Source organism: Lagopus leucura, unplaced genomic scaffold (assembly GCF_019238085.1).
Source record: "Lagopus leucura isolate 7727_CA_CO unplaced genomic scaffold, USGS_WTPT01 Super-Scaffold_100012, whole genome shotgun sequence".
In the NCBI taxonomy this organism is placed as follows: Eukaryota; Metazoa; Chordata; class Aves; order Galliformes; family Phasianidae; genus Lagopus; species Lagopus leucura.
Genome location: NW_024962267.1, coordinates 3,421,615 through 3,443,587, shown reverse-complemented (window position 1 = coordinate 3,443,587; position 21,973 = coordinate 3,421,615). Strand labels below are relative to the sequence as shown.

At 44.8% G+C, this 21,973-nt stretch overlaps 3 protein-coding genes across 8 annotated transcripts in view; 1 reads left to right on the top strand and 2 right to left on the bottom strand.

Annotated features, from left to right (window-relative positions):
* LOC122181669 (kelch-like protein 23) overlaps positions 1 to 21,973 on the bottom strand; it is a 25,096-nt gene extending 3,123 nt beyond the window's left edge. Inside the window, exons 1-9 of one of the 6 annotated variants that reach the window (XM_042874247.1) lie at positions 21,368 to 21,973; positions 6,627 to 6,779; positions 2,034 to 2,108; positions 1,517 to 1,620; positions 1,172 to 1,346; positions 899 to 1,006; positions 701 to 801; positions 413 to 484; positions 285 to 327 (exon numbers count right to left, since the gene is read on the bottom strand). In XM_042874247.1, coding sequence (XP_042730181.1) covers positions 285 to 327; positions 413 to 484; positions 701 to 801; positions 899 to 1,006; positions 1,172 to 1,346; positions 1,517 to 1,620; positions 2,034 to 2,108; positions 6,627 to 6,719 — 771 coding nt within the window. In that variant the 5' untranslated portion in view covers positions 6,720 to 6,779; positions 21,368 to 21,973. The other 5 variants (XM_042874246.1, XM_042874245.1, XM_042874248.1 and 2 more) reach the window with 5 other exon arrangements.
* Positions 12,313 to 14,671, bottom strand: PHOSPHO2 (phosphatase, orphan 2). The gene has a single exon (XM_042874249.1). It carries the CDS (start codon positions 14,110 to 14,112, stop codon positions 13,378 to 13,380), a length of 735 nt encoding a protein of 244 aa, XP_042730183.1. The 5' UTR covers positions 14,113 to 14,671; the 3' UTR covers positions 12,313 to 13,377.
* LOC122181668 (coiled-coil domain-containing protein 173-like) lies at positions 14,399 to 21,080 on the top strand. The gene is given in 10 exon segments (XM_042874241.1): positions 14,399 to 14,581; positions 14,584 to 14,952; positions 15,451 to 15,677; positions 16,320 to 16,493; positions 16,587 to 16,780; positions 17,687 to 17,843; positions 18,375 to 18,514; positions 19,266 to 19,458; positions 19,926 to 20,090; positions 20,524 to 21,080. Coding segments are annotated over 10 exon segments (2,049 nt in total). The 5' UTR covers positions 14,399 to 14,496; the 3' UTR covers positions 20,869 to 21,080.

Below are 21,973 nucleotides of genomic sequence, written 5' to 3'. Positions count from 1 at the left end.
ATACATTTAGGATCCTGTCTGAGCAGGTGAACGTACCTACTAATTCAAATCCAGGATAAGCCTTTAAGTCAGTCTCTTGAAAATAAGACACAATACCATGACAAAAGGAGGTCTTACTGTAGGTTAGTTGTGGAAGTTATCTCAACTTTTAAGAAAGTGATCTATTATAGAATGTAAAGGTGTGATTATCCCCCACCTTAGCTTTACAGCGTGCAGCTGCAAAAGGATGGTTATTGAAAATCCATGAAAAAACAGTTTTCAAGTACAGACAGATAAATTCATACCATCTCAGCATCTGCTGCTTGTTTCTGTTTTGCTTCTTTTTCCCTGTGGAGAAGTTAAGATTAGTTAAGAGGCGGTTCTTGTATGGTCAGGTGATCAAAACCAGGCATTTCTGCTGATAAGGACTTACTGTTTAGCTCTTGCTTTGGCCTCTACTTTGTTTTGTTTCCTTTCTTCATTCTTCTTTGTACAATACTCTTCCCTTCAATGGAATGTAAACTTTGTTAATACTACTTAGATTATTCCACTGTAATTACTTTATAAGACAGTCTCAACTATTAATTGGCTACTTCTGCCTTTAGCTGTCAAAATACTCATCTCCAAAGATCTGTGTTATTGGTATCTGTAAAGCAGCATAGAAACTTCAATCCACCCTTGACCACTCTTATCAGCTCACACATCAGGTAGGTGGACTTACTTGAAAAGCACTATCAGCTCTGTGTCTTTGTACTTTTGGTTTGGGATTTCTGTGAACTTCTTGGCAGATTCAACACTATCAAACACTGCAAATATTGACCCCTGTTGAGTAAGATACATTTCATTTTAGAATAATTTAACAAAACGTACTGCACAAGGCATCCCTGCCCCGGGTCTAACTGTTCATTGCAAGAGCTACCTTGAATGTTTTCTGCAGTGTTCTCCTCATTTGAATGTTTTCAACTGGACCTTTATCCTCCAGCCATTCTTTGATATCATCAAGAGTTGCATCTAATGGAAAGCCTTTCTGTAAAACAGCACAAAGCTTCAGTTGTATGCAACAAACTGTAATACCTCATCAGAAATAACCCCCTCACTATCTACTATGAGTTAACTCAAGTTGATTTTGGTTAGATGCTTTTCAGTCAAAGCCACCCAGAATAGCTCAGAGCAAAGGAAGAAGCTTACTTACAACATATACAGATCTGTTTTTAATTGCAGCTTTGTATTGGTCGTTTAATTCAGGAAGGGGTTTATTTGGAGATCTTCTGATTTTAGTTTTGTCTTCATTTATTTCCATTAGACCAGTCTTGGATTTTCTTAGTGCTTCTACTATAACACCAAAATCTTTCGAAAGGCGACTTAACCTATCAAGTAAGGAGACGCAGGTTATGAAAAATACACAGGGAGAAGCTGAAGCCACATGTTAAAACAGCAAGAGGAAATGCATGTGCAGAACAGACACGTTTGGCCACCAAAACAGATTTTAGTAGCTGAAAATTACCCTTCTATCCAAATTAGATGTACTTTGCTTTACCTGTTGAATTTGATCATTACTTCCAAAGGCACCCAACCATCATCTAATTTGATCTGTTCCTTTAGGAACTTGTCTCTTGGTAGGTTGTGATTGCCAAAATAGTACTGCAAAAAAAGAAATATTTGTTTTGAAATGTTCACGCTTCAAAAGCTCTTTTCTGTTAGACGATTTACAGCAGTGGATGAAAATGTTCAGGATTCTAATTGTTATTTTTATTGGAATTCTCATATTCTTACTTCCTGCTTTAATGTGACACTTCCAAAAGTAAATCATAATAGCAAATTATGCAGCTTGCTAATAGTTTGAACAGCACAGATTCCCGAACAGGATTTTTCCCCCACAATTAAGCCACACTGAATTAAAATGCATCTTCCTATTTGCATGCAAAGAATAACCCCAACAAACACAGTAATAAGTTGTTTACTGATGCACAACTTCCCGTTAGCCAAGTCCCTACCAATTAAGGTCTCCAAAAACTACATTTCAGTTCAGGTCCCAAACTATAAATTGAACTCACCTCAATTTGCTGACAGATTTTGCTCTCCAAGATAGACATGTTTTCACCATCTCCATTTTCAGCCATTTTCACCAGCTGTGTTGAAGAGAAATCAGAGCAAAGTCACTAAATACTAAGAGCTTTTCTGTAGTGCTGCATTTAATTGCAGTCTCTACAAGATCTTCAGCTGCCTTTATTTTTGTGAATCAGCTCTAAATGTGACCACAGAACTTCCAGGTGGAAACTGGAACAATTAACAAACAAATAAAATACTTCAGTATTTCAGGTTTTTGCGTTCTACATTCAAGATTGACATACTGTCAAAGGTAAATACTTTACCTTTATTCTAGTCACAGATCCACAGCAATAGATTTGAGCCAATAATAACTAACATTTGTCAAATCAAACCCAAGGCCTCACAGCCAGGCAAAACATCTCTAACAAGATTTGTTTGATATTTCCAGTAAGTGTAAACACTTCTCAAGGAAAGAATGAGGAAAAATGTGGGTTTGTAAAGGTGTCAGAAATCAGCCTAAATTCAGCTTTGAAAATCGAAGCACAGATTTTGAGTTTCTCCCTTTGGGCTCTTATCACACTCATCAAACCCAGCTGCAGAAGATGAAGCAGATTCACAGCCTTCAGTTTCCCCAGTGTTCAGTCAGTGAACATCAGGACTGCAGGTGAAGATGGGTTTGCATTCCAGTCTTGCACATCCTAGTCTCCACTACTGTACTTCCACCTGTACCTAAATGCTGGGACACTTTGAAAAGTATGATTTTACCAAGTGTTAATTAACAGCCATGCTCAAAGCATCATCCATCTATAAAGTACTCTGCAGAAACTCAGGCCACAATCTGCTGGCGCACGGTTGCAGTCATTTCAGAGATGTCCCACAGCAGGCAGCCCAATTCCAGCAAACCAATCAGTTCACCACCTCACTCAGGTGCCATCATTATTACACTCCCCCATGCTGTTGTCCCTGGCACCTGACTCCCAAATAAGTTTCTGATACTACCTAACCTTGTTGAATTTATTGTCAGCTTAGAATAGACAGAATAGACTCAGCTTTTTCAACTAATTAACCATACATCATGTGCCTTTGCAGCACCTTATCCAAGGAAGGCCAACCCACTGAAAACTGTTCCACTTGATTCATTTTATCACTAACTTGTTACAGATTCTCAGAGACACCTTGACAGGGCTGGTGGGGCTGGGAGATCAAGAGACCATGAAAACCAGGAATGCCCTTCTGTCTGGGGAAGGTGACTTAGCACACATTGCTATGGCTCTTCTCCAACATGGCCGATTTTGTTAAGCACTATGCAATCTTTTAAGTGAACCACTGGCCTGCAGATGCTTTTCACAATGCAGCTCAATTATTTAAGATAACATACTACCTACTAGGAACTATGGAAAATGTTACTGTCTTGCATATTCTGAGGGGGAAAAAATAGTATGATGGATTTTAACTATGTATCTTTTTTAAAGAAACCCCAGCACAAAGAGAAAATGTGCAGTCGCACCTACACTGAACTGAGGAGAGGAACCATGCACCATCAGCTCACAGCTGGCAGCATCCAGCAGGACAGTAGGAAAAGGCCAGGCAGAGGCAGCTGCTACAAGATCCTCTCGGGGTGAGATGCAGCCAGGCTACACCAGTCTGTCCCTTCAGCTGCTCTTGTTTGGTTTTACAGTACCAAATGGTACCCTTCATACAAGTCTCCATTAAAATAAGATCAGGGGTCCTTTAGGCCACTAGGCAGTGCTGCGCAAGAGAGGAATGAGCAGAGGCAGCATCTGAAGTGATAGGCTGACAGAAGCGCTCAGCAAAGCCAGCTGTTATGCTTCAGTTTCGTCATTTAGAGAGAACTCCCTTTCAGTCTGCTGGGGGCAGCCTGGCTCTTGTAACCCCCCCAAGAAACATCCCTTCTGAACCACGCAGGCACTCCTGTTTTTACCACTGGGTACCGCAGAGGCCATTAAGAACCGCTGCGGTAGGAGTGCCGTGCAGCGTTATGGAAAAACGGGCCCTCGCCTTAACGCGCTCCCTCTCGTCCTTCACGGCCACTCCGCAGCCCCGCCGCCCGCTCTGGGAGCCCAGCTCCCCCAGCGCGCCTCGCGCAGAGGCCCCGCTCCGCTGCCAAGAAGAGCAGAGCTAATCCTACCTCCTCGATAGCGCTTCGGGGCAGAAAAACATCCCACAAGGAAGCTTAAAGCAACGGAGGACTACGGCAAGCCCTTGAGATGAAGCCTTAGAACCGAGAAAGTTTTACTCCTGGGCACGGCATCCAGGCCGGCAGCGCCGAGCCGTGCAGCGCCAGAGGCCGCTCCGTCCGCCGCACACAAGGACCGCCGCAGCAGCGCGCGAGAGCAGGACGGGCGCGAAGTAGAATTCGTCGTGCCGAGTAGTAGATGCGAGAAGCACCGCTCCCGGGCCGCCCCGCAGCGGCGGTTCCGCGGGGCACGGCTCTGCCGCTCGCCATGTGCCGACACCCGCAGGCACACAGGGGTGCGGCGCGGGACGCCGACAAGCAGCGGGCAGCGCGTGCCCTGCGCAGCGGATGCGGGCGGCGGCACCATCCGCCCGGCCCCGCGCTCCCGGCCTCCTTTCCCGGACGGCCCGGCAGCGAGAAGCGCGGGAAGCGCGGCCCGGAACGGCCGGCGGCCCCGGCCCCCTCGCGCGGTCCCCATCACCCGCCCGGAGCTGTCCCCGCGCGGAGTCGCCCTCACGCCTCGCCGCCCGCATTCCCACCTGCGCCGCTTGGCCCGGCTCAGACCGCACGCGGCACCGCTCCGCCGCTTGAAAGGCTGCAGGCTGCGCCGCGTGCCCAGCAGCCACCGCCGCCCTCACGTGGGTGCCGCTTCCGGGGCGGGGCCGCTACCGGACATGGCGTCTGCAGGCGGGTTGTCGACCGTTGTAGCTGCGGCTATTGGAAATTGCAAGCGTTCGAATACGTTTGCGTTGAAGATACTAACGGTGCTATAAATACCGCTGTCACGTGGATAAAAGCTTTAATAAAGCGCAGCGAGTTCATCGATTCAGCTTACGTGCCGTTCCTTCAGTTCGCCAATGGAACAGTCAAAGGATCGCCGCCCCCGGACAGGGCCAGGAGCGCAATGGCCGCCCGCGTGCAGCCCGCCGCTAAAACGCGTCAGGGGCTGAGGAGCCCGTTCAACTGGCAGCGCAGGTTACCGTACAAAAAGCAGCACCGGTAGCAATAAAGTCCTTGAACTTTTACACTCTGTTTAACGCATTCACAAATCCCTAAGCCCTAAGGGCTTGTCAGAAGTCACGGCAGATGCCGCACCGCTCTCCCAGCCCCGAGGTTCCTCTCGCAGCAGCAGACCGGGCCCCAGCGCTGCGCTGCAGCCCCAAAACCGCCCCGGCTTTCCTCAGAGCCAACACGCCGTGTCCGGGAGCTGACGGAACGGTGCTGGCAGGCACTGCCGCTTCCAGCCTGGGTCGTAGCCCCGCACCGAGCTGCAGCTCACAGGGGTGGGAGATGTGGTGCAAGAACGTCGAGGCCAGCTACAAGCAGCTGCTCCCGTCGTCGTGTTTTTCAATACGAAAACATGAGCTTTGAAATAATAAAAACGTTGAAAATTTTTATGATTAGGATAAAAAAAATGCAGTGAACTCAGAGTTCACCTCCTTGGATCATACCTGACCAATCCAATAAAACCCAAGCTTATTTCCAAGAAGAAAGGGCAGTACCATTAGGAATATTGCATCTGTTTTCTTCACCAGCACTGTGGAAATCTAATGCTTACACATTATACACACAGACACAGCCATGTGAACGCATGGCACTGGGAAGGTTGCCTACTGCTTCCCAAATGTTTAGTTCGGGGTTGAATTTCTCAATACTCTGCAGATATGTTCCTTTGGAATAGGAATATCCTCCTGTCACATAGATGCACCCGTTCATCACCACCGCGCCACACTCCATTCTCCGTTCCAACATGTGAGCCATCTGCTTCCACTCATCCTGCTCTGGGTCGTAGCAGTCTGTGATCGTGGTCTGTCCACCCACAAAATAGATCTTGTTTTGCAATGTGATTGAACACAGTCCATATTCTTCAGGAAGAAAGGAACACGGTTCAACTCAGCACGATAACATTAACTGACAAAACAAACATTGGGCACACAGAGATCAGCTAAGGGTCCTCAGTGATCTGAGGGGGCACATCAAGGATTTCTGCTACCCATGGTCAGAGCAAGCCCAAGGTGTTACAAAGCACACATAGGAAAGCAGCAGTATGCACTGATAATCTCTTTAGAAACTTACTGTTACCAAATCTAGGAAATAAAAAAAATCCTTTTAAAAAGCATACAAAAGATCTTTGCCAAATGTCCATGAACAGACAGATTTTATGGAAAGCTAGCTTGCTATCATACTTAATAAATTGTAGCCACTCCTCAGCCAAATGTTTATGGAGTGATTTCCATACAACATATGCTTGTAAGAAGGGCTTTCCCCTGGTAAATGGTCAAGCATCCACTCTGGACATCACTGCCCTACCGGATACCTTCCTTTCAGTCAGAACACTCAAGGGGGTTTAAAAGCCCCCAGTTTGGAACAAAAACATCACATTCCAGAGCTTGTTGTTTACCTGGATGTGGACTTGTGGTGACGATGCTCCACTCATTGCTACCCGAATGGTATCTCTGGATCTTATCATAGGTGCAGCTTCCCCTGTAGCCATAATGACCGCCAGTTACGTAGATGACTTCGTGCAGGACACAGGCAGTGGCGTTCCCAACACCTGCACAGTACAACATCACAACACACCTTCAGACCACACACAGCACCGAACAGCACTTCCATCAATAACCCCAATTTAAATAGCTTGTTAATTAGTGTTTTAGGATGAAACTATGCTTGCAAGTATTTAAGTGAATGTGAAATTAAATAAACTGCCAAGACATCTTATTTTAGCAGGATAAGTCATGAACAATTAAATAAAATTGCAGTAACTGACGTGTATTGCACATAACATGGCCACAAAGAAAAATCACAATTTTTATTGCATCACTAAGGGCATGGTAACACTGGCTTTGGAACAGGGAATTACTTCCACTAGGTTTAACTCATTTTTAAGTGTCACATATGTGGCAAGGACAAAGTCAATGGAAGCTGAGATTACTCAGTGTCTCAGCATATTTTTCCTGATATTTTGAGTCTTTCTTTTATTGTTAGCAATGCTATTATACAAAGAAGGACACAAATGGAATGTAGCTGTGATAGCTCTGTCTCTGGGAGAACAAAACAAAGATAAAACAATAGCTCTGCAAGATAACATGGACAAAAACTAGCATGTTGGTGTGTTTTTAAGCCTCTAGAAAGTTTCACACAGAAAATGGGTGTGGATATCTGCTTGCAGTATTAGTGTAGCATTCATAATTTTAAATTAAAAATGACTAATAATAATATTTGTAGGAGATATGTGAACATTGGAGAAACAGTGGCATGAGCACAGTAAGTGTTTTTCTCCTGTTAAATACCTCAAAATCTCTGAAAAAAATTGCTTTGCAACAATTTACAATAAAATCTTTAAAAATATTTCATAACAAATAGTAAATAATTACATTAAGTTGTAAAAATGTATGATAAGATGTATGATTCTTTATATGCTTTATAACAAAATAATATCAGTTAGTTAGGTTGTTCTCCAAGCACATGTATTTTCAGTAGGTCACTATTTTGGCTGCTAAAAATAGGTATCTGTGCTTTTCATTATCCTTACTCCAAAGATTTAACTAAGGATCCTGAACAGGTGATACTCTGGAATATGAGAAAGCTGCATGTAAGATGTCTTAAATGAAGACACACTTATAAATAAACTGTACAGAAAACCATCAGGCCTTATACCAAACTAACACAGTCCCTTTACTGGAGCTCACTTTTTGAGGACCTGCTGACCAGACTCTAATCCCAGGCAGCGTTCTAACTTCTTTCCAACTCAAATAGAAATTTATCTCCTGAAGGAAGACAGACTTAAATGGCACTGCCATTTGCTTGTCCACTCTGTGCCCGACGGCACAGCCCAGTGCAGCCATTGGGTGTTTGTAGCAGCTTGGCCCACACAGACCTGAACCAAAGCCTCCTGACATCAATGGGATGATCCCTCTGAACTCGACTAGGCTCTAGTCCTGAATGTATCTGCGGCACTTCTCAGTGGCAAACACAAGAGGACTGACATTGAGGCTGATGCCTCATGAGAGCTTACGTACCTTTGATCATGTTTGCAATAGGAACCCATTTCTTTTTCAAAGGATCATAGAACTCAGCTTCTTGCACCGGAGCTCCCTTCCGGTAGCCACCCAGTGCGTAGATGCAGCCGCTCAGGGACACTGCACAGTGGTAGTATCTCGCATCAAGCATGGGGCAGCCCTGTGCCCACTCATCCCGTTCACTGTTATATATCCACACAGTATCCAGGGCTTCGATGCTCTCTGTTCTGTAGCCTCCTGTCACATATATGTCTGGCCCCAGGCTTGTGACCCCATAGCTCTCTCGAGTGTGATCCGGCATTTCTGCTCCTGGGAGCCATGCATTAGTTAAAGGATCCCAAACATGCACTTCTGATAAGGGATGCCAATAATATCCTCCAACCACATACATGGTGGCCGTTGGTCTTTTGGAAAGGCCTTTGGGACTGGGGTTTAGGGCCCTGTACACGAGGGACCTTATCTTATTATCATTAAGTCGGCATTTTTTTTGCAGGCTTAAAGCTGACCTCAAATACATGTTATCCAGGTCTAGTTTGATGCAGCTCAGCAGTTCATAGATGTCTTCAATTCTTTCCTCTACATTGTGCGCAACCCACCTAACAACAGCTCCGACAGCTGCCTCTTCTTTCCAGACATTGAGGTTCTCTCTGGAGAGGATGAAAGCCAGCTTCTCCTTGCTAACATCCAGGAACTCCTCCTGCTTCCACACTTCTTCAAACTGCCACAGCAACATCCTCCGGGACTCCTTTTCCAGTTCCAGACAATTGTGGTGCTCAGCAAAAGCATGCATCCCAAGGCAGTTGTCAGCATCCAGGTGCCTGACCAGAAACTGCTCACAGGCTCTCTTAACTGAGACAAACTGGAGGAGATCAGCCGCCTGCAGCAGGCTTTGCACGTTTCTCTTTGTTATTTGGATCTGGGAGGTGTACGCATAATTCACGAGGGCTTCCAGCACAGCATGGCTGAGCTCAGGAAGCCTGATCTGGTTTTTAGATTTCTCTTTCATATCGGCTGTGAACATGGCTCTGAAATAACAGCTGCAAGCCGCCAGGACGGCTCTGTGGCAATGCAGCAGGACCCCCGAAGCGGCCTGAAGCGCGATGTCAGTGAATAACCCGTCTAGGTAGAACGCCCGGAACGCGTCCAGCAGGCACGCAGGGTGCGATGAGTCGCGGTAGGCGAACACGTAGTCCTCCTGCCCAGGCAGGGCCATCGTTACCACTGCACAAAGACACCCACAGCCCTGGTACTCACCCGGCGGGGGCCCCTCCACAGGGTCAGCAGCCCCCAGCTGAAGGGCGGGGAGACGCCGGCCTGAGTCGCTGCTGCCGCTGCCCTGCAGCTCCACAGCCCCCAGGGAGGGGGGGAAGGCTTATAGCAGCGATGACATACGGCCCCGCGGCTGTCAGCCCTATTAGGGACAGATGCTCCGGGAGCGTCACCAAGCCAGTGGCACACGGCCACGCAACAAAGCCAGAGTGCCTCTGACAGCCTGTGAGGAGCAATGTGGAGAAGGGATCCCCTAAAGAGGAGATAAGGTGGAGGAGGGCTGAGCCCTCCTCAGACACCTGAGTGTTTGCAGAGCATAAATGACAGTCACAAAGTGTGCTGGCTAATGCACTCCCAAGACTGTGCTGACTCCAACTTACAGGCAAATTGCCCAGGAAGAAGTTTATATGGCTGTCACTCCTTCTGAAAATGAGGTTCACAGTTTCTCTTCTCTGCTGGCACATTTCCTACAGATACAGGGATCCCTACATGTAAATGAAGCACAACGAGCTTAAGGTGGTTGTGCTCCCCCCAGTGGGAATTGGACCTTTGGACCCGCAGCCGGGCTCTGCCTGCTCTGCCAGTGCCCTCCTGGGCTGAAAGGGCTGTCCAGGACCCCTTCACCAAAGGAAGGCAAGCATTTGCTAGGTTTAGCAAAGTGCCTGCACACCCTAAAAGAAGAAATTAGGAGAGTTCCTGCTCTGCACAGATTAATAAGCTTTTTTTTCTTTCTTTCTTCTTTTAATTACCAGTGGTACTTCCTCCCTAGTTCCCACTGAAGTGTGAATTAAAGAAGGAATCTGAGTGGGAAGGTGTATATGGACATCCCACTGCATCCCTCCTCACACACAAATTGTGCAATAGGACTCACACTTTCCATTAGCCTTTATGTAACAGCACAAGATGTGAACAAGCTGATCCAAAAATACCTCGCAAATTCTTCACATATCTTTGCCTTCAGTTTTTTTCAGCCACTTTTGATGTATTGTCAGCCCAAGAAATCTGAGTTATGTGATGTGGTGCAGCCCAAAAATTACTGCAGCCCAGCTGCTCTCACCAGTGGCTGTCCCACAGCTACATTGCTCACTCCTCTTCTTTCTCTGGAGCATTCCCATGTAGGGTCCCGACTCTGTTTATACGTCCCCATGCCAACAAGTTTGTTTTGCTGCTGTTTTTCACTTTCCATTTCACCAGCTGCCTATGGATAAGCAGGAACTTCTCCCAGCTCTTGGCCAGCCTCCTAGCATATAAGGTCAGGGTATAGGATTTCAGCTCAGTACTCCCCATACTAACTGGTGTGTGGTAGCAGGCCTGTTACCATACAGAATATTTCCATATACACAAGAGCCTCCCATTACATATTCTGTAACATCTCAGCACTTCCTCAGAAGTTGACACCTCCCTTCCACAGAGCACGTTGTTTAAACAGCCAGCAGTCACGTCAGTAACAACCTACACTGAACCAGCGTCCCATCAAGGACCTGCTCTGCCCTCTCCTTGCCTTCCTGGCAGCTACCAGCTAAAGTTGACTTCACAATCTGGAGATAATCATCTCCCCCCCTTATACTCAAAAGTGGAAAAGTTTGGTAACTGTGGCGCTACAGAAAAGTGATTAACATGGGAGCAGGGAGGGCAGAGAGGGAGGACCTTATTAATTGCTTAATGGCTTACCTACCGGAATGGACAAGTTCTTTCTGTCTCCAATATGCACTTTGCCCAGAAAATAGCACTGGCTCTACACTCTACTAGAAGTGATTGGATCATAATTGCAAATCTTTTCAATTAGTTGCTTCATTTCTTCTCATCTCCTGCTTCTCTACTCTTAAAAACAACCAAAAAATTTATTTCAGTATGAATGTGAATTTCTTGCTGAAGGAATCAGCAACAGAGCGAACTGCAACATGAGGTTTCTAAGGCTAAAAGAATAACAAACGTAAGTGGAAGTGAAAGATGAGTACTTATTTATATACCAGGTGGTTGGGTTTGCACTTTGTTTTTTAAATAAGCAGTGAGATCTGGGGACAAGCTGAAAGCAAGCTGCTTTACAACCAAGATATGGAAAGCACAATATCTGCAACCCTTAGCAGCATACCTAGAATGAAGGAGATGCACGACTTTGGAGGGAAAAAAAAAAAAAAAACACCAAAAAAACATGCAATACCACACAACACCACACAACGTTTATCACTATTTCTCGTACAGGCTACAAATCAGCAAACTCAAACAGCTTGAAACCTTCAGTTAGTGAGATGCTGTCTCTGTGCCCATGCACAATACAACAGGGCAAACTCCCCAGTACAACTCAGACAGCTATCAACTACCCATCATTAAAGCCATGCTCCTGAGAACCTGTATGTATCATCTGGGACACCTCAGTCAACAAACTGTTCAAAGCAACCTTCTGCAATTAGTTAAAACAGATGAAGAGCTAAAAGCCAGACTATTTACAAAGCAGTACTTGAAGAAAATCTTCATTTATACATTACTGGACCTAAAACAGGGGAAACCATTCTTAAAAACTCTCAACTTAAAAAAAAAAAAAAAAAAAGTGAGTAATAACAATATTAAATGCCAGTAAGAAAATGAAAACAACACCCAAAGACAATGCAGAAGACATCTACATCAGCTGCAGGCTGCTGAGCCATATATCTGACACTCGCAGCCATACCGCTGCAGGTTAGACAGAATTCTAAGCTAAGGCATATAAAAGCTAAAACAGACAACAGTTCAATAGCAGACTTTAGCACAACTTGGGACCTCTGGGGAGACTGTCAGAAAGCAAACATTTGGCATGAAGACAGATCATTCAACTTTAATGAGACTGAAGTGCCTCTGTGTGCATAGTACAAGTCTTATGGTTCGTCTCACCACGAGCGAGAAACATGCTTACTACATGCTCACAAATGATTCCTTATTCAAACACAGGCAAATTTTGTTACACAGTTAAAACAGACACAGATGTTCCTTTTCAGCTTGTAGAAGAGGATTACAGGATGCACATAGACAAGAGTGAATAAGTGAAACTGGTACAAGAACGCATAGGGACACACACAGCATTCTGTGGGCAGCAGAAAAAGCAGCAGGCTGAGTCCCATCTGACAGCACAGGCTCTGTACCAAGTGGCAACAATGCAAAGTGACAACATTCCTCCTGTGCTTCAAGAGAGAACTGACCAAAAGACTGTTATTCTGCAGACTGACACCCACACTTGTGTTAAGCCACTCCAGGCCCTTACAGGAACGGAATGCACTACAGAATACCTTACAAAATCAAGCACTGCTCTTCTCAGTGACTGTAATTTTTATTGTCTTTAATACAAACTATTAAAAAGGAATTTAGTTTGGTAAAATATTCAGTATATTAAAAATATAAATGCATCTTCAGATCAAACAGGATTAGAGACATACCAAATCATTTACAAATTAAACATTTATCCCCGATTTTTAAAAAAGTATTCAAAGCCAGAAGTTCCAGAATCACCTTCCTGGTAAGTAAAGCATATAAATTCTTTTAAATAATTATTCTTCTGTGCACTAATCTTACTCCTTCCTTACAGCACATGGAACATCACTTTGGTTGCTGGGAAAGGCTCAGGATGGAGAAGACAAAAGGAATTGGCAATTCCTCACGCAGCCCCCTCCCCCCCACATGCACACTTCTCCACAAAGGTCAGAATGCACACTACGCCTGAAAGCCATTTTAACATCACTTTCCCACTACTGACAAAACTGAAAATACAATTTTATATTATGTTTGAACAACATAAGTTCAGCTAATATCCCAGTTCCATAATGTTGTGTTTCCATGTGCATTCAGCATTTCTCACCCAGGAAGAAAAAAGGATAAATCAGTTTCCTTTTATCACTTCAAATGTTCTTTTATAAGCAGCTTCAGATAAGACATAATTTCAACAGCAGATGACCAAACCAGAACAGAACACTCTATGGGACAGAAATCTCGAGAGAGCTGAGAAATCTTTTTCTCTAGGGTATACCCATGCCTGGGCATAGCAATATCACCCTTCTTCAGAAACATCACAGGGCACAAGTCATTCCCACCATCACCAATATAGGTAATCTGCGTATAACTCACTCCTCTCTCCACCTGTTTATCTAGAAACTCTTTTAAAACTGTCCTTTTGCAAAGGTTTTTAGGGCACTTTGGACAATGGTGGGCATGAAAGTTCTGCACGGTCAGGTAGCCAGTACTGCTGAACACTGCTGGGTTTGTAAACACTTCATCAAACACCTCATGGAAATCAGCAGCTTTTAAAATCCAGTCAATAAATACTGTGTTAGAATCTGAAACAATGATGCAGTCAAAAAACTCTTTGTTCTTGCCAATAAACCCCAGAAGATCGACCATGCCCGCAGTGAAAGGAATTGCTGTCATGGTTCTTTTCATGTCATCTTCTCGGATGCCACTGTCCCCCAAGTAGACAAAGACTCTGCCCATGTATTCTGTCCAATGTCCTGGCCGGTAGGAGTTCCGTAACTCATTGGGAAGCTTTTTGTCAGGGGCACATCTCACAATCCAGGTGTCGCTATTTTCATCCACAATTGTATGGTCAAAATCAAAAACCAACAGAAATTTCATAGCTGTCCATGAATGGGTCCCAAAACAAACAAATAGAGGAAAAAAATATTTACATAAATGAAACTACTGAAATGTTACCCCGGTTCTGCACTCAGGAGAAAAAAAAAAAAAAAACACGTAAGAAAGACAAATACCTGAACAGAAAAAGCTATTTATGGCCACTACAACTATGGGAAAAGTAACGCTGAGACTAAAAACAGCAGTGTGGGAAGGTCAGAGCTGCAGCCCGTGCCAAACCTCCGCCCGCCGCAGCCCCGGACTGCGCCCAGGGGGAGCTGCAGCTCCAGCCGCGGGCCTCGCACTGCAGCAGCGGTTGCACACTTCCCCGCCAGCACTCCCAGGGCACGCAAACCGGGATTCTCCAGCACCTAGAGGGACACTCAGATGGCGCCACAGAGTTCGGAGACATTTGGCGAGCGAAACACCGAGCAGCGGGCGGCTAGGACGCGCCAAACGCAAGGAACCGCGGCCGTGAAAAGCACTGCCGCTCGCGGGTTCGGGCTGCAGAGCACTTCCTCAGTCCGCGCAGCCCCCGCGACAGCTCCGCGCCCCGGCAGGACGCACCTCACGGGCCTCACCGAGCCCCTGCCTGCCGCCGTGCCCGGGCCGAAAGCGGCGGCGGCGGCGCCCGGGGGCCCGCAGGACGACAGGACGCCGAGAGCCGGGAGCGGCACCACCGGCAGCACCGATCGCCACTTCCGGCTCGCGCCGCCCGCCTCCGCTCCGCACCATCACGTGGCCCCGGCGGGGTTGCCCGGCAACGTGGCGCACACACGGCGCCGCGGCCGTCGGCCATGGCGGCGGGGACGAGGTTGACGCGCCGGAGGCGGCAGCTGGCGCGTGAGTGGAGCCTCGCGGGTGAGGGCAGAGCCGCTCCTCGTGACCCTGGGGGTGTTCCCGGCGGGCGGCTCCCACCCGCGTCCTTAGGACGTACGAGCGCACGGGACGAGGGCGGCAAGGCACAGCCGGTGCGCACCGTGCTTTACTGCCTCCCCGGCGTTCCTTCCTCCCTCCCTCCCCGGGGTGCTGTCCGGTCCCGGCTGCTCTCTGACCCACGTCCAAGGGCCGTCCCAAACTGCCAGGTACCACAGGTCAAACCTGCGCACACAAACGGCCGTGGGACGTGTGAGCAGTGCCGCAGCCTGAGCACCAACACCTCTATGGTCAGAACGCGAGACCAGGAGCTGTGTGCTGGCTCCAGGGTGCCGAGGTGGGGAGAGAGACCGTGAAGAGTGCTTACTGTCACTACCGTGCACGAATTCAAACGCTGACACAGGTTTGAATTTAGGATTTCTGACTCCAAATAACATCAGCACTTTTATTCCCCCCTCTATGCAGCATCACATGGATTTGAAGCAAATAACATTCTAGATGGATGTTTTCTTCCAAACGAAGTAGATCTCCGTCAAGTAATTGTATTGCCAAGAGCAGAGTGGGAAAGGATGCAGGATGGCCTCGGCAGCATGAGCAGAGAGGTAGCACGCATCCTCGCGGAGCGAAAAGAACGACAAGAAATGCACTTACGTTCCAAAGCAGCTGTCAAAGACTGGACGAACACCATTATGGTAAGCACTGCGTGCGTTTCTAGACTAGGTAAGTTGTTTTCATGTACCCAAAAAGAGAAGAGCCAAGCTGTGTGGTGTGATCAATGTGCCCAAGGGACAGGATGCCATCCAGAGAGACATAGACAGGCTGGAGCAGAGGGCCCAGACAGACCTCATGAGGTTCAACAAATCCAAGTGCAAGGTCTCACACAGGGGTTGTAGCAACCCCCATTAACAATGCAAGGTGGGGGACGTAAGGACAGAGCACAGCTCTGCCGAAAAGGACTTGCGGGTACTGGTGGATGGCAAGCAGGGCACAAGCCAGCAATGTGCCATCATGGCCCAGAAAGCCCACTGTATCCCAGGCTGCATCAAGAAAATCGTGGCCAGCAGGGTGAGGGAGGTGATTTGCCCCTCTGCTCTGTGCATTGTGATTCTGTGACTCTAAAACACAATAGTATTTACAGGTGTAATCCCTGAGTTTAACATTTGCTTTTAAACATGTATTTTAACTAAGCTCTGCATAAATAGTTTAATTGCCAAACCTGAAATGCAAGAGGAAAAAAAAAATTCATGGAGTGTGCTATCTTCAGAATGGTTTATATTTAATCCACAATTTTTAAATGTGGTTTATAAGAAGGTGAATTTTTACCTGCATTGTAGGGCCAGGCACAAAGAAAACTGAAAGCCAAAAAACTACGTGAAGAAAAGCAAGAGGAAGAAAGAAAGTTACTTGATTTGGAAGAAGCAGAATTCCAAGCAGCAAAATGGAAGGAGACCATCAATAAAGCAAAAGCTTATCTGTACCACCAGAACGAAAGAGTGAAAGGGTTGCATGTCTGTTGACAATTTACAATTTTTCCATTCAAATCATATTGAGTTTATTTAAACACTTTGGACATGCAAATTACTAAAATTGTTCTCTTGCAGAGTGCCCTTCTACTTGCTGAGGTCCTAAAGGAAAGGGATGCTCAAATTGAATTTAAGAAGTTAAAGTCAGATGTTAACAAAAAGAAGGAAGAAGAAATAGAACGTAAATGTAAAGAAGCTATTCTCAGAGAGGAAGAAAAGGTACATCAACGTTATATGAATCGACTGGCACTATGCAGAGATCAGCTGGAACAGTAAGTAACAGTAAAGTAGGATTGTTTTGGATTAATTATTTAGACTCTCTTCTCACAAATACACTCTATAAGGTTTCTACAGAGAGTTAATAATCATTTGTCTCAGAAATGTGACATTTTAAAAAGAATAATCCAAACAAAAGACCTTGCACAAGAAGGAGAAGCAGTGTGGTAAAGTTGCCAACAGTCTGCATGTGAAATCACTTCCAGTAGGCAGCAATAGGTTTTAACCACATCACTATTTCAATTTTGTTCCTGACAGTGTATTCTAAATCAATTTTGATTCCAGAAAAAGAAGAAATTAAATCAGACTGTTGCATTGGCCATAATCAGCTACCAGATAATGCATCTAGAGAACTCATCACTGCTACCTCCACTCTTTCAGCTATTCCCAAGCATTTATTGGGGAGTCACCAATGCAGGTGACAATTACAGAACTGGTGGCTGACAGAAGGAATCAAATTCCCTGATGCAGGTGGTAGGTTTAAAGTCTGGTCTCAAGTGTCCTAGGACTGGAAGAATACTACTGGTTTAAGCTGTTGCCTGCGTGTCCAGACAGAGAAGTTTGGGTATGGTGGGACTTTGGGGAAATCTTGCTCACTGAAGCTGCTGCAGAGATGTGGCAAAATGTAATGGATGCAGAGGTTCTCATGGGTTGTCCAGCATAATCTTGTTACCAGCCATCTGCAGTATATCTGCATATACTATGTAGCTAATTTCTGGTCAGATTACTGAAGAGCTACCTCTACAATGATGATGCTGGTTTTTACCTCAGACATTCTACCCACCTTCTCTTCAAAATACCAGATATTTAAGTGTTAAAGTACCTGTAGACATGCAGAATTCCTATCTGTTCATTACTTCGTATTGCCCCTTAACCCTTAAATTCCACTTTTTTTGTTTCAGAATAAAGGAGCACAAGCATCAAGCAGATCTTGCCAAGCTAGAAGACAAAAGAGAAGGAGAAGAAATACAGAGATTGAGCCAATTGTACCAATTAGAACTTCTGAGAAAGATGGAAAAGGAACGGGAGGAAAAAGTTGAACGCCAGAGGTTGTATCATGTAAGTAACAGGAAAGCAAAGAGTTCAAAATGTTCACTTTGTTTTGGCTGTCTGGAGTGAAACAGTAATGTTAATTAATATAGCTTAACGGGCCTACTGGCAACAGGAGGTTTGCTGATAGCTTCAGTATGCCATGTACCATGTACCTGCCCAGTTTTATGCCCATTTTTCTTTGATAGGAAAGGGGAATAATTATAGTTTGTGAATATGAAAATAGTTGGAGGGGTTTGCACAGTCCCGTTCCTTTCAGCATTCCCTTCTCCCATGTGTGTGGATGGGAGCAAGGGATAATGCTCCCTGCTTTGCACAGTAATGGGTTGGCAGAAGCAGCTCCAAACCATGTCTGATGCTTGATTCCCCTTCTTTCTCTTCTACCACCTCCCCTTCATGCATGCTCAAACCACATGAGGAAGCAATAAGAATCCCTTTCCTCTCCATTCTCTTTGAAAGAAACATGAAGAAAGGGAGTTGCTAATCCAGGCCTAGATTTTCTAAATTTCATATTATATCAGGATCATTTTGCCTATGCAGGAACATGTAGCTAACCAGAAAATTATCAAAGCAGTGGAGGAACAAAAGCAAATGGAAGACGACGATCGGATTAGAGCTCATTTCAAAGCAAAGCAAACTATTGCCAAGCTGATGAAAAAGAAAGAAGCTGAAATGCGTAGGTAGGTTCAAAGCTAGCTTATAAAATGTATCTAAACTGCACACTTTCTTATTCAAATATTTCAGACTGATGACATAACAAAACCCACAACTATTCTGTAATTAAATTCTACTCAATGGGATACAGAGAATTCAGGACAAAAAGGAAGTTCTTTCACAGCATAATTAGTAATAGATCTCCACACTCCTCAAAGCACAAAGATTTACAAAAGTGCAAAGTTCTACTCCAGTGTGTTGGGAACAGTGATTTTCTACAAGTCCTGACAAGCCTCCACCTTCTCAGCAATTAAAGACAAATAGAATCATAGTTAAAAGTATTTTGGGGCATAAGCTATACTTCTCTGAGATAGATCAAGAAAAATAGTTCTACTTCTTAGCAAGGCACCTATATTAATTAATTAAATTACTTTATTAATAATGCTATTAGCAAGGTCTACCTATTTAACACTGAAAGTACAGCATGAATATGCCAGTGATATGAATCTAACTGTTCCTATTTCTGGCCAATACTTTCTACAGGTCCCTCCTAATAGCAAGATTCCAGGCAGACTCCGAATGATACAGCATTTCACTGCAACAAAAAATCGTGTTACAAAATTATGGGGAACACTTACTTGCTAAATCAGATAATTTAAAAAAAATATGACAGGAGGAATCCAAGGAGATGAAGAAGTGGAATGGGTGGGGTTTGGTAGAAGCAGTGCTTCATGTAGACTGGGTGCATATGTTATGAATACTTATGTTCCTCTGCAGAATAACACAGGAACACCGGGATAAAATTGTTGGGCAATTAGCTGCCCAAATGAGTGAAGTAATGAAGATGGAAGATGAGCGTATTGCTAGAGACATTGCAAAAAAAGAAGCTGCACAAGAAAAAGAACAGAAAGAGAAGGAAGCAAAAAAAAAGGCTGCCATTGAGTCTATTGCTGAACACAGAGCCACTGTGGTAAGAAATCTAACCTGTTCTCCTCCCTCTTTGTGGCATGTACGTAGGAATACCTTCTAGGAATACTATGGTTTTTAGCATGCTAACTGTCAGTGAGACATACCCACAAGTTCTCAGTGGCTGCCTTGCATATTTACAATTTACAGTTACACATCTAACACCTTAAGCAAGCCACAGGGTACCTGAGTTCATCCGTTCGAGTTTGAAAGCTCTGTAATTGTTAGTAATCTGCGCAAACACTTCTCAGTCTCAGCCCTGCTTCCTGCAGCTGAGGAGCCTGTCAGTGCTGCCAGAAACTGCACCTGGACAGAGCACAGCTGCCATCATCCAGCACATCAGAGTACTGGTGTGAGACTGCATTGTTATTGCTTCGGGATCTGGCCTGGAGAATGGCTGATTGAAAGGCATGGCTCCTCAAACTAGCAGGGTAACTGTTTGGTTAACTCCTTCTATTTTATAAAATGCAGGTCAAGATGAAATTGGAAAAGGAGAGAGAGGAAAAAGCAGAAAGTAAAAAAGAACTTCAAGCATTAGTGGAAAAGAATCAGATCTATCTGGAAACAGAAAAAGCCAAGAAACAAAGACAACGTGATGCAAACATAGAAGTACAGAAAATTCAGATCCAGCAAATGGTAAATGGAAGTGTCATACCCTTCCAGCGCCTTCAAAAAGGAGCATGAACCTAACTGACAGTGCTAGTCAGTGTGGGAGTCACCCATACAAACCCTTTCCTGTCAAGGAGTGGTGCATGAGTGAAAGCTGGTTTGCAATGACACATCACTTCCTGTCCTGTGTTGTTATGTATGGCTGCTGTCCCCTTGTATCTTCTGGGCAGATCCCCAAGGAACAGCAGTGAATGCTGACGTTTATTCAGCTATTCAGTGTACACTTTCCTATGGTGGGGTGAGCTGGGAATGAACTGGGGAGGAGTGATATCTGACAAGCATGGTAAAGTCACCTCCAATCTCCTGTAAGCTTACCCTCTCTAAATTTTAACAGACAATTATGTTGTGAATGAAATACTAAGCTTTGTTATTCCCTTTTTTATTTCTTTTTCTTCCTCAGGCAGAAAAGAAGGCAAAAGAACAGCAGGAGAAGCAAGCAGACTTGGACTACAATGCTCACAATGAGCTTATTGCGCTCCATAAAGAACATGAATTTCAGAAGTATGCAAAGCAAGTAATTGAATCAGAGTCCATGACGACACATCATCTCTATCCTCTCCTGAAAGCCTCCAAAGAAATAAGAGGCCTTGGAAGTGGCCCATTTTCCAGAGGAAGTGAAGGAACAAATCCTGGTTTTCAAGCACAGGATGTTGCTGAGACCCAATTACCTTGTTGTAGCAGTGCTACTGCTGAAGAACTTAAGTGGTTAAAAACCAACCAAACAAACAAAACCCCAATTTCTTGAACCTTGAATCTTCAGTCAAAACTATAAATGAATCGACATTAAATATATGTTATGAATCTGAAAGTCCGTTTGAAAAAATAAATTCCATAGAATTGATTATGTTCTAAAAAAACACCAACTTGTATTTTATGGAAGTTGTAAGCTGTTTCTTTGCTGAAATGTTTCCATCACATTTTACGCGATGTGAACAGAGTTATGGTTTCATATAATAACTGGCTATAAGAACGCATTATATATAATTTTGACCATCAACATTACCCATTCCAGCCAAAGGCTCGCTACTACTGTTCCTTTTTCATTATTTTTCTAGAAATGCATTGTCCCATGTTTTTCAGTTCTGCGGGATATATGTGTGTTATACAGATTCCCAACACCAAAAAAAGCTGCAAAAAGTTACAGTGCTCACTAGCCTATTTCATTATTCAGTATTCTCCATAACAAAAACAAAACAAAACAGAATTTACAGGGCAGGAATGCACACGAAAGTCAGAGTACTTACGTTACTGCATTTTCTGTAGCGCTTTGCAACTGTCTCTATAAAATTAATGCTTTGCTGTAAATTAGTTACGTAGAAGTAAGGATGTAAGCTGGTCACAGACAAATGTGCTTATCCAAAAGGCAAGTAAGTCCCAATGTAGCTGTAAATAGCTATGACAAAAATACCACAGCAGTAAGGAACAACACAGTTTGGTGGTTCTTGCAAAAAGAATAACATGCAATCTGCAGTAGGCAAATTCAGATCTAAAATTGTTTCTCAGGAAGCACAGAACTCTTTGGAGTTTACTCTGTTGCACAAAGCCACACATACATCTCAGTCCTTGAGATCTGTCTCTTTGCTGAAATGTTTCCATCGTGTTTCATGCGACGTGGACAGAGTTAGAATTCCGTGTAACTTCCTCTGCAATATTCTGGGCTCTGAGCAGGACACTCCCACTTTGGGGTCCATTAGAACTACAGCCCAAGGAACCTGAAGCTTAGCTTAGCTGCACACATCTTTCTGTTCCAACCCCGAGCTGCCCATCTCTCTCAGCCAGGGCATTAGTTAACACAAGTGCTAAGAAAGTTAGGAAGTTTCACAAAAAGGATGATTGGTAATATTTGGAAA

What these genes read in the sequence shown, in the direction of transcription:
- PHOSPHO2 (XM_042874249.1), bottom strand. Translation starts at nt 14,112, where the DNA reads ATGAAATTTCTGTTGGTTTTTGATTTTGACCATACAATTGTGGATGAA.